At 34.9% G+C, this 13,131-nt stretch overlaps 1 protein-coding gene across 1 annotated transcript; it reads left to right on the top strand.

The window, feature by feature from the left end:
* Window positions 1-5,076: 5,076 nt before the first annotated feature.
* On the top strand, window positions 5,077-6,258 carry LOC132039803 (zinc finger protein ZAT10-like). Its single transcript, XM_059430329.1, has one exon. It carries the CDS (start codon window positions 5,338-5,340, stop codon window positions 6,013-6,015), a length of 678 nt encoding a protein of 225 aa, XP_059286312.1. The 5' UTR covers window positions 5,077-5,337; the 3' UTR covers window positions 6,016-6,258.
* Window positions 6,259-13,131: the final 6,873 nt, after the last annotated feature.

Here is a 13,131-nt window from a genome sequence, read left to right as displayed (position 1 = left end):
AAAGTATGACAAATAACGAATTAATTATTTATGAAAATAAAACAAATACTGCGAATGCACAATTTAATTAAGGTTTTTAACAAATAAGATTGCTCCTCCATTATATCATGTAGTGATGCTATGGGTATATATGTTTGGATTCAATTCAATCTAACACGTGTTATGGCAACAATGTTATCCTTAGTATTTGTAATACTAGATTTTTACCCCTTAAAAGCTTTTCCAAGCCAATTAGGGTTCAATGCACAATTATCATAATGTCCAAATAAGAATCTCCGTATTCTAATTTGATTTTATTAATTGAGATTAGATGTTGATGCCCGTGCTTGGCTTACGAGCTCAATGGGCCTAATATGGCTAACGACAAACATAATATTAGTATGACAACATTTTCGTTCGAAGAAGTATGTAATAGAAATTATTTGGTTTCATTTCATCTCAAAGTTTTTGTTGTTGAAATGTTTCTACGTTATAATTAACCAAAACTTTAGTAGTATAATTTAATAAAGTAACACAACTTATTATTTTTAAATTATGAGAACATTCATTTCTTAAGTTGTAAAGCACTAAGAATCTAATATTCTTTCTGTTTTTTACTATCGCTTAATGCTCTAAATTTATTAGGTTTGCAAAGATATATATTTGCTTCTTAGATTGAATTGTATTTTATACAACAACCGTGAGTCATTATACATTACTCTCCTGAAGATCAATCATTTCTTATTTACCATTCACAAATAAAAATTGAAAAGTTCAGCGCATAATTCAAATGCGTAATTTATCTCGACAGATATCAGAAAAGTTGTTAGCATGATACATTTGCTTCTGTTCTTCTTTCATAATTACAATGATATATTGTTAATAAGTACTTTTATCATTTATATCAATTTAGTGAAAATATTATCGTGTAGTCTCACATCATAAATGTATTTTCTTTAAAATTTAATTTAAATTATACTAAAGTTTATATAGTTACGCATCAAATTAATTTTTTGACCCATATATTTTTCTTTGATTTCAAAATTTGTTCTTATTAATGTTAATTGGTTATATAATTTCTCAAATTGCAATTATTTTATTCATTATTTGTCCACTTTTTAAATAAAAATTCGCTTGAATCTTTTACTTATATTCTAATAAGTTGTATGTTCAAAACACAATTAATATTACACTGTGATTTGTGCTCCGTTGATGAGAGAAAAATACATATATAAATTAAGTTGTTATTTAATTATAATATTGATATTTTTATGTTTTATATGTAAAATACCATAATTTAATAAATAAACTCAAGAGATCAAAATGAAGAAAGAAAGGAAGAGAAAAGGACGCCTGCAAAGAGGAAACCAATTGTGCAAATTTTCTTCAGTGTGGGACCCATCAAATTGAAACAAAAACAAAAACAAAATGGAAAAAGAAAAGCTGGAAAGGAAAAAGAAAAAGAAAAAAAGGCTACTGTACGTCATAGCCTATTGCCATGTACATGCAACTTTAAAGCAAGTGGGCATTATTTGAAGGAGAATTTGTAGGTCATGAAACCAATTTTAAAACATGAAGTTGCAATTTGCCAACTTGGAGACCATCTGCAGTGAACACCAATGTAAAGTTAACGCAATTGCAAATTGCAAGCTGCAAGCTACAAGCTACAATTTGCCAAATCTAGAGATACATGACCTTGAAAGACTCTATAAATAGAGAACTTGTTTTAGCTTTGGGAGACACGAATTGGGAAAAGAATTCGGACACATTCGGAGGAGAGAAGAACAAATATAATTCTTCGATTCTTAGAAGTCTTCTTCTCTTACTATTTCTTTAATTATTCGGTGTTAGAAAAGTATTAGGTTCTTTGCTTTTTTAATTAAATAGCGGAATTATTCTTCTTGAATATTTCTTCTATTTTCTTATTCAATGGACAAAGATATTTTCGTTAGCGGTACTAACTCCAGTATGGAGTAACTTTTCTTGTGTTGGTAGACTGGCGAATCTTGATATTTCTATATAATAGTAGATATTATTCCTCAATTTCACATGTTTGAGCTGAAGCTTTCTAATTAACTTTTATCTGCTTTACAGTTGGATGTTATTTTATTTATTAACGCCTATCTAATTTATACTTTTTGCTAATTCTGTAATCGAGAGAGGCGGAGGAAGTAACATAGTTAATTGTGGTAATGATGGATGTTAACATTTATTTAGTAACATCTATCTATTTTATGTTATAATTAATTTTACACTTATTTGTAATCGAGAGGCGGATAGTGTAGTAATTAGCTATAGCAAGTAAGGTAAGCGAAAGAGACTTATTAAAAAGCATGTTTGGATTCAAGCATATATTTAGTTCTTTAATATTACTATTTTGATAATTAATTTGTATGTAGAGGAGTGCAATTAATTGTTCAACTTAAGTAATAATATATAAATGTAATCGCGAGAGGCATTTATACATTTTTGAAAATAGAAATGGAAGAATAAAAGATTTACTTTATAATAGATATATCAAGTGAAGTCGGCACCTAACACCTTTTATTATAATTTTGAAAACCAAAGGAATAATTTCTCTAATTCTCTTTTTAATTATTAATTAGTTAATTCACCCTCAACTCTTTACGATTTTCTCAAATAGTAATTAAAACAAAAACTTACTAAAATAGATAAAACCAATCTCTTGTGGGTTCGATGTCTTTATCTTATTATTTGACGGTACGAGTTAAAATATATATACGCCAGACACTCGTCATCCGTATCCAAAACTTTATTATATTAATGTTTGCTACGAATACAAAGTTTGCAAAATTTTATTAATACTTTTTAAAAGAGAAGCTTTGTTTAAAAGGAAACTATTTTCCCCTCTTTGAGACAAAACAATAGTAATATTTAAGCATCAGTTGATAACTTGAATTTTAATTCGATTAATTTAAAGGTGTAAAATATTCTATTGTTAATGTATGTAGATTGGACCTAAACAATACTTATTATTTTTTATCAAATTTTGATTTGGATAATTCTAAAATTAAATCAAATTTACATTACTCAAATTATTAAATTAATTTTACATGTTTAAAACGAAACAAATTAAAAATTTGATTTTCTATTTAAACGAAGAACTACTATTTTTTAATTTTTGGTGAATATTCTTGGTTTAGCTCATTTTACTTATCGTGTTGTCTTTTGCACCTTTTTTTTTATTTAAGGAAACGTCAATTAGAATTAGAATTTGACCAATTTACCTTATTTATTATTTGATCTCCATTTAATATTATTTTTTCTTTTACGACATTAATCTCTTTTCACATTTATTAGAGTAAGAATAAAAATGAAAAAGTAATTAAATTCTATCTTATTTTAAAATATAAATATTTTAGTAAACATTACAAATAAATGACATGGCGGAATAGCAAATACAACAGTTAAATATCTAGATTAGATCTCAGACTAATATAAGAAAAGAAAGAAAATTGTATGGTTTGACTACTTAATCTTTTGAAGAAAAGCAATAATATGAGGTCCACGTTTTTTGTTGTTCAATGATTTCATTTGCTCTCACTAATGGGTTGATACGCATGTGGCAATGAATCCGCCATTATTGACTTAATGAGGATACTTTGAGAATTATATGAATATTGTTTGGTTTTTTAATATGGGGTTCAAGTCCTTTTTTTTTTTTTTTTATGATATTGCTTGTTTTTTAATATGGGCATTTTGTTTTTTGTTTTTTTTTACATGAGTTTGGAGGTGGTGGGGTCCACCTTTTTTTTTTTTTTTACTTGAGTTGGAGGTGGACGGCAGAAACCACCTCCAAACCCGTGTTTATAATAGTTAAATGATTTCATTTCTTCTTTAATGGGTTGATACGCATGTGTGATAGAATGAATCCGTTATCAATTTAATGAGGATACTTTGAGAATTATATGAATATTGTTTGGTTTTTAATATGGGGTTCAAGTCTTTTTTTTTTTTTATGATATTGCTTGTTTTTTAATATGGGCATTTTGTTTTTTGTTTTTTTTTACATGAGTTTGGAGGTGGTGGGGTCCACCTTTTTTTTTTTTTTTTTTTTTACTTGAGTTGGAGGTGGACGACGAAACCACCTCCAAACCCGTGTTTCTATAATAGTTAAAAAAAGATCAATTCCTCAATCTTCTCAATTAAATTCTTGCAAACCACTTTATGTATACCTAAACCCGATTCCACTTTTTCAAGTCAAAACTAGGCGTGATAGGCGTTGGTTGATTCAGTGTTTGCAACCACTAAATGGTACAAGAAAGCCTGAATCGATTAGATAACACAATATTTGCTGAAAACGGAGATCTATATTAATAATAACCAATAAACACATGAACACTTCGAATACACAATCCTAGCTAATGTGTAACAATTCCAAATACAAATATATATATTTATATATTCATAAATGCTGAGGAAGAGAAAAGATTGAGAATCCGTGATGCCACTTTTATCCGTCAGGAAAACTCACAACATCCGTACAATATTTTTAGATTTTTTTCAATTATATTTAGTATAATTATGAATAAACAAATTATTACATGATAAAATATCATCATAACTAACATGTGTTATCGCATGTTGAACTACAATGGTGTAAGAAATATTACATTTATCAGCGTTATAACTTAAATCTTTTTCAATCTTATTTTGTTTTTTTGTATCTTACAAGTAATGGTGGAGTAAAAAAATTTACTAAAAATATTCAAAATATTAAAAAAAATAAGGATTTCAGCATCTACCACATATACGTAGAAAATAATTTTGACCTTAGTGATTTTCCAATGGACTGAATCTCTTGTGCCTTCCTAGCTATGCCATTGCTTTTTGGTGAGAGATGTTTTGACTTTGAAGGAGTTCATGGTCTCACTAATTGCATTAGGTATATTTTCTCCTCTTGGCACTAACTGAATACTCCCTAGTCCCTAATTAGGCAACCGACCCCTATCCCTTATATCCTTGTAGCCGCCCTTCTTGAGACTTTAATAGTCAGTCACTGGCACTAAACAAACTTCCACTTGGCCCTCAAGCAATCTCTTCCTCAAGTAGTCCGTCACTCTTCTTCCCCTTTTTTTAGTTCATTCAATTACTTAAGTAACTACCTAATTTCTACGGAGTAGTTGCTACTACCTTCCTACTCCTTGTGTCGCAACTTCCTTCTCTTTCCCCAAACTGCCAAACACCCCTTTATATAGCCCATTCATCACTTCACTCAATTCAATCAAATATTCTCTCTTCTCTCCACTCATAGATTCTTAATTTATTCTCACTACTTTTGAGTTCAAAATTGTTAAAAGTACATCTTTGTTACTTTCAAGAAAAAACCAACCAAGAATGGCACTTGAAGCTTTAAACTCTCCAACTACCACAACCCCACCATCATTTCAATTTACAACTCAAAGCTACCTTGAATCTTGGACTAAAGGCAAGAGATCAAAACGACCTCGTAGTATCACGGAGCAACATCCAATAAATGAAGAAGAATACTTAGCTTTCTGTCTTCTCATGCTAGCACGTAGCGGTAATAATAATTTTACTATTACTACAACCAATAATTCAACAACACCCATTGTATCAAAGAATTTGTACGAGTGTTCAGTGTGTGGTAAGCCTTTTGGTTCTTATCAAGCTTTAGGAGGACACAAAACTAGTCATCGTAAACCACTCTTTAACGGAGAAGTCAACGAACACTCTGTTACAACCACGACTAGTGCCACGTCAGCTAACGGCGTTAGTGGAAAGATTCACGAGTGTTCCATTTGTCACAAGACTTTTCCAACTGGGCAAGCTTTGGGTGGTCACAAAAGGTGTCACTACGAGGGGAAGGTGACGTCATCAGCGGGTGCAGTGGGGTCCACGAACAGCTGGCGTGGCTTTGACTTGAACATTCCGGCCTTGCCGGAATTTTGTCCGGGTTTTGGCTCGGGCGAAGATGAGGCGGAAAGTCCTCATCCAGCTAAGAAATCGCGACAGTTTCTGCCAACTAAACTTGAATTATTCCAACAACAATAGGACTTGAAGACTTGAACAAAGCTATACAATTTTGGTTGAGTTCAAAAGTAGTTATTTGATTGGTTGTTACATGTCTTAATTGGAAGGGCGGATAAAAATATTATTTTTTTGTAAATATCGAATACACGTGGTGAAAGTGATTGTTTGATTATTGAATTGATTTGATTTTTTTTGTAAAAGAAATTTCTATCACTGTGATTTTGTTCTCAAAGCATGTTGTTAGAAGATTAATACTCCTGCTATATATATATATATATATATATATATATATATATATATATATGAGACGGTTTCAATGTCTTAAACTGTACAAAGAGCAGGTAGTCTGTATATTTCGTTAACGCGTAGAAAGTATACTCCCAATTTACAATTTGATATTTGGAGGTCACCTCTAATTCTATTTTTAATTTGAAAGTTGTATGATTGCTTGCAATAATAAATCCAACAAAGGCTGGAGTCTCTCCCACGAGGAGTGTGATGTGAGCTAAGAATGTCAAATTGCGAGTGAATTTGAAAAGTTTGATTTTTCAATTACCTCTAAAAAGTATGACAAATGACGAATTAATTATTTAAGAAAATAAAAATAATACTGAGTGTTACATCCGGCATTTTTTTTCGTATTTGGAAAGCTTGGAGTTAACTTTGGTTTGTAAGGAATAAGGTCATGTTGGATTTCTCTTAATATGTATATGCCGGTTATGGAAACTTGAATGCGGGAAACAATGGAGAAGGCCTAAGGGCAAAATTGAAATTTTGAAAATTTATTTCGGGAATTGCAAAACAAGAATTATAATGAATTGGGCTAAAAAAAAAATGAAAAATTGAAGCCCAAAGTGAGGGGTGGCCGGTCAAGTGGCTTTGGCCCAACCCATGGAATTAGTCATATGCTAAGCATGTGACTAATTAATATAAGAGGAGTTCACCCTTAGAAACTTCAAGAGAAAACCAAAGAAATCTAGAGCAAAAAAATTAAAGAGGCCGTCGGCCATAGCTAGAGAAAGAAAGAAAAAAAAAATTCCAAGTCCATCAACTTGCATCCAAAAAATCTTGTTCTCCTTGAATTTCTAGTAAGTTCAAGACGCTTGTCAACGTGGTATAATTAGTTTGGCGAGAAAGCGACGTTTGTGGTAGTGAAAGTTGGAAGAGAAGGTAAGGATTTCATGTTCTTCACATGTTATGGAAGATTTGTTTGTGTTGTAGTATGGAGAATTGGATAGAGTTTATAAAAATATGAAAATTTCATGATGTGGCCGAGTGTATGCATATGTTGTGTAGGCAAGACTAATTGATTTTTATGTTATATTCTAGTTGTAGTTGTTGTGTATTTTATATCGGAAATGGAAGTTTAATGACTTTGGTTGAAGTTGTGAATGATGAAGTGTGATCGTATGTGTGTGATTGAGGTGCATGGCCGTGTGATGTTGTGTAGGGTGAAGGAGATGGATTGCATTTTACTTAGTTCGTTAGTTGTGTCGTTGTGACCTTTGTGACGTAAATAAAGGCTTAATGAATTGAGTCGGCATCGAAAATGGTTGTATGTTGTTATGGGGGAATTATATGAATTTTATATGATTATTGTATAAATACGGAAGTAAGGTTTAAATGTGAATTATGTTTATCGTTAAAGAGTTGGGAAGGATTATGGTTTGATGGAAATTTGGTATACTTTGTCGAATAATGAGAAATGTGTCCGAATCGTATTTGAATGGCCTTGAATTAGTAAAGAAATATAAAAACATCGAAAATTGGATTGAAAATGTGAAGTGAGAACGGAAGATGATGTATAATGTAGAAAGGAAGACTATTTATGTAATATGTGTTTTGTAGCGCTTATTGGAATTGTTGTTGTTGTTGTTGGGATTGTTGTTGTTGACATTTGAGCCGAGATAAATTCTCGGGGTGTCATATTTATAGGAAGTCTGCCGAAACCGGTAGGCAAGTATAAACCCAAGATTGAAATGTTAACTCTCATGAATAAAGTTGGTATAGGTGACCATTTGCGGATTTTTGACGAAACGAGATTGGAGTTCTAGCAAGCGTAAAGGGCTAGGAAGGTATGTAAAGTCTTCCCCTTCATTCTTTGGCATGTTCTAAACGTACTAGGCTCGAACGCGAGCCTTAGATATGACTCTGTCTCTTGAAACCCGAGATTGAAATTGACCCCATTTCCTTTAGCGTAATTGAACTAGTTTCTTTACAAATTGTCGTTAAAATGATTTATATGTACGAAACCTTCCAAATAGACTCGGATTGTCCCAAAACTCTCATGAATGATTCCATAAGGTTTATGATCCATAATTTGAGTTCACCGCCTCGATTTACCCGAGGTGGGCCCACAGACTCCGAGACCTCTTACTATGGTTTTAATTGACTTATTTCTATGCAATACTTAAAGGAATCTTGTGATCATTGTACCGTTGTCAAATGATAGATACGACGAATCTATGATATATTTTGATAAGTGTTATGATCCGGAAACATGATTCGATATAAGTGATCGTGCCATCCCAAAAGGGCCTACATATACATTATGATCGTCGTCCGATTTCTTTGTAGCGATATGTCATTTGAAGTGTTCCATTCGTTAAGGAACGATCATTCTGAATATTCCGTAAGCCCTGTGATATATTTGCTTCGTACGTACAGTCTCAAAAATTCTGTTTTGACATAATCCGTTACGACATCCGAAAGGTACGAGTTATGACTTATTATTGATTTGTCTATTAAGTTTGGACTTATATGCATATGTTTCTGCATTACTCGCTCGTGCAAGTTATGATATGTCTTTTCACCGAGCCGGGCCGGGGACATGTTCTCGTGCGCACTTCTCGTATTATTCACCGAGTCCCTCGTACTTGGGCGGGACACGTTGTTTGTATGATTATGATATGATGATACGGGGATGGTGGCCGGACGGCACATGATTATCATTCACCGAGACCCGCAAGAGGGCGGGACACGTTATGTATACATGATATGTGTTTCGACATGCATGATTCCATATTACCGAGTCCCTTAATAAAGGGCGGGACACGTTATCCGTACATATGATATATGATTTTGCTATGCATGATTTCACCTACCGAGTCCCTTATCAGAGGGCCGGGACACGACATATGTTCATATGATGTTACATGATACGATGTGCATTACTTATCCTTTGGCACTATGTTTACGAGGTCTCGGACAAGGTACTACTTTTGTACTTGAATCCACGGCTATAGCTTTGTCTCTTATATGTACGTACTCTTATTCTTGACTACGGTTATACTTGTTACTTTTCCGCTTTACATACTCGGTACACTTCGTGTACCGACCCCACATTCTTGGTTCTTCGCGCTACATGCCCGCGGTACGGACGCACCGCGTGATACGCCACCGGCGTAGGATATCGTCTGTTTGTTTAGTCGCTCCATGATCCGAGCTTGTACTTTTGGTATATATCTGCTGTCATACATTCTCGTTCATGTGCTTATTTGGGTACGGCGGGGGCATGCACGCCCGAACTTTGGCTCCGGACGTAACACGCACCCGTGCTTTTCGTGTGACCGAGCGAACCAATCGGGTAAAAATTCGAATCAACATGTGATATCAAAACATAACTAATTTATAAAAATAAAACTAACACATGCTGATTAACTAAAAGTCTCACTGAAATATCATAATGCGGAAATACTTAGACAATCTGAACATATCTGAAAGTAGCCAACATGGCTAAACCAAACAACTGAACGATCGCCAACAAGGCTAACATAATAAATATCATTGTACGAATCGTGTCTATGAAGCCTCTAAGAGTGCTGAATAATAAGCCGTCTATAAACCGAACCGACCGGATAACTAACAACGCCCGGAAGGAATTTGGGGCTCACCGATAGGCGATACGTGCACTCCTAAATAGGCTGAGTCGTCAACACTCGTATATCGTTACTGCATCGCGAGATGCAGCCCCAACTAATAAAGGGACATCGACACATTTGAATTGTCTTGGTATGTAAAGCAAGCGAAGCAATAAAATACCGAAACCAAACTCGATAATCAGAATCGTAATAGCAAGGAAGTAGAGATATGAATACTCCCCGCTCTATATCCGAATCATCCGTATTATCCGTGTTTGTATATGTGGGGCCTCGGCCCACAATAAATGCACGCTATGGCCTCGGCCTAGTAGTGCGTCGATACCAATGGCCTCGGCCATGTATACGTATACACAAAGATCGTCGTGCCCTCGGGCAAAATCACATATGTATAATTATGGTAAATTAATAAGACCGAGACCATAACAACAATGAACAATCTTTGAATCGAAATAGACATCCGGACCGAATCGAAAACACCGATCGTTTCGAGCATATCGAATTTCTAGCATCGAGACTCATGTGGTAACAATGCATAAGTCTATAAAGATTACGTCTTTGAGTTCATAATATTCAAATTGATAACCATGAACGATTCCGAATCGCAACCCTAGAAGATAACGATTCTACAACATATCATAAAACCGGGGCTAAACCGTATTTACGAGTCAAATTACCGACAAGTATGAAGAATGAGGCGTAGGGAGAATCATGAACATTCCCTAACGTAGATAGTTAGCCTCACATACCTTAATTCCGGCCTTTGAGCGAAATACAATGTTCGTCGCCCCTTTCAACTTTGATCTATATCAATACAAGCCAAAGGGATTCTATATTAGCAATAATATTCATGCTTTGGTCATCTAAGCATTTTATCAAACACTTAGTGGGCATAAAGCTTCACAATCTCCATAAATGGTGTTTCTTCACCCAATTCCCATTCTATTACTTCTAGCTAATTCTACAATTTCAATTAGATGTAATTAACATCATTCTCCATCACCCATATGAATACAACAATCCCAAGTCAACAATCTAAAAACCCTATCATAGTTCATATAATTCTCTTTATCAAACCCATTTACTATTCTCCCAAGAACTCATCAACACTTTAATCATCATGAAAAAGTCATGAAACTTACCTTAGATAGTGGTTGAACAAGTCTTGAGTGGAGTTACTTCTCTAGCACCAAAACCCTACTTCACTTCCTTGGGTTTTCTTGAATTAGATGAACCTTGGCTAGGTTTCATACATTTGGGTTCATGGATTTGGTGTTATTGATTATGGATTTCCCTTGAATTTTCGTGTGGATGAAGGTTAGAGAGTATTCTAGAGGTTTTCTTGACCAAGAATGATGAAAATATGATTTTGGACGAGTTGGGTCTTATATAAAGTAGTCCAGAAAAGTCTGGACAAAATCTCTCTGTCACAACTTGCGACGGGGCTGCGGCGTCGCATGTAGTGTCTGCGAGTCGCATCTGTCGTCGCGTACGGTGACAGAGGCGATTTTCTGTCGGACAGTCTGTCGTAAAATGGCCATAACTTTTTGTGTATAGCTCCGTTCAAGACCCATAATATACCGTTGGAAAGCTATTTCAAAGGGCTACAACTTTCATCAAGGAAGTTTTCCCAAATTCATCACAGATTTTCACGAAAGTTGGCTGGAAGGCAGACGTATCAAAAACTTAGCCTATTCGATAGGATTTCAAGTGCCTTACTATTAGCCATATTGAGACGATCATATCTCCTTGCTCGATCTCTCGATTGGCTTGGTCTTTATATCGTTAGAAAGGTATTTTTATGTACTACAACTTTCATTGAGGGTACTTTCCCAAATTCCCAACTAATCAAAGAGTTATCTTGCCGAAGTAGGCCTATCGACCATTTTCGCAAAACGTCCAAACCTTCAATTTTTCCACTAAAACTCTAATGCTATGAGTCTAAACTTAGTTCCAAGATGCAGGGTGTTACAATATCTCCCCCTTGGGATCATTCGTCCTCGAATGATGGGTCATGGTTAACAATATGGCTGGACATAGCTTGACTACATGAACGTGAAGGAAACATGACATGAAACATGGAGACGGAACTAAGATTATTCATATCTCATAATAACCCTCCGGCTCTTCAATTACCTCCTTTGGACTTATTGGCGATTTATGCATTCCCCCCCTTAGACCAAGGCTAGCATCTTATACTTATAAATTCTTCTCTTTTGATGGGATCTAATTAACGTTCCTTACCTTCTGCAATTCCTTTGTACTCTACAACACTGACCCTTTTTTTTTTTTTTTTTTTTGACTCACATCTGACCAATTTCTCATGAAGAAAAAGAACTAAATTTATTTATATGAACCGGTTGCTACTGTATGCATAACTGGCATACTCTATCCTAATGGCTTGACTCGGCTGACATTGTAAATCTTAGGACAACCCCTATAGATACGCCTAGCTATAACTGATTCCCAATAAGGTGTGGGTACTTCGAAAGGTTCGTGCAACTTTTCAAGTTCAATACCAAACTTCTTAGCAACATAAGGGGTTTCATAAGGTAAGGTGGATCCTGGGTCAATAAGGGCATATACTTCAACAGTGAAAAGGTGAATGTAATCGTATTTCTAATATGCCGTACGAGCTTCACGTATTGCGACGGCGTTGTATGCATACAAACGGTTTTGCCCACCGCTTGTGTTTCCGAACCTAGCCGCATTATTCCTGCCGGGCCCGATTATTTCGAGGGACCGCGAATAACGTAAGTTGAGCTACATTACCCCCGTCATTCGACGCGGATGGGCAATCCTTCGGATAGTGGCCCCGCCGACCGCATCCCGAAACAACCATCCGTGCCCGAACGAAAGATATACCCCCGGGTGTTTTCTTCCAAACTATACTGCGGAAAGAAGGATATGTATTCACTTCAAAATTTTGACTCTTCCGGCTAAACTTAGACATACGAAATTAACTAGCGTAGTGATGTGTCCCGATAACCCATTCTTGAAGGATGGGCGGTTTCCTCCTCCCAAACTAAAATTTCGTACTTAGCCTTCCTTACTAAATTCACTATCTTCTTCTTTTACATATACGCAGGTTTCTTCTTCCTTAAAATTTATCCGTTACCTTGGACGAATCGTGATACTTGAAATAGTCATCTTGTCATTCGGACGGTCTCTTAGTATGGCATCCCCGTTCCCGGTTTAAGCCCAAGTACAAATCTTCTAACCATATCGCTCTCATATAGAACCTATGAGGAGCATGTCC

This window comes from Lycium ferocissimum, chromosome 12 (assembly GCF_029784015.1).
Source record: "Lycium ferocissimum isolate CSIRO_LF1 chromosome 12, AGI_CSIRO_Lferr_CH_V1, whole genome shotgun sequence".
Lineage (NCBI taxonomy): Eukaryota > Viridiplantae > Streptophyta > Magnoliopsida > Solanales > Solanaceae > Lycium > Lycium ferocissimum.
This window is presented reverse-complemented; position numbering and strand designations above follow the sequence as displayed.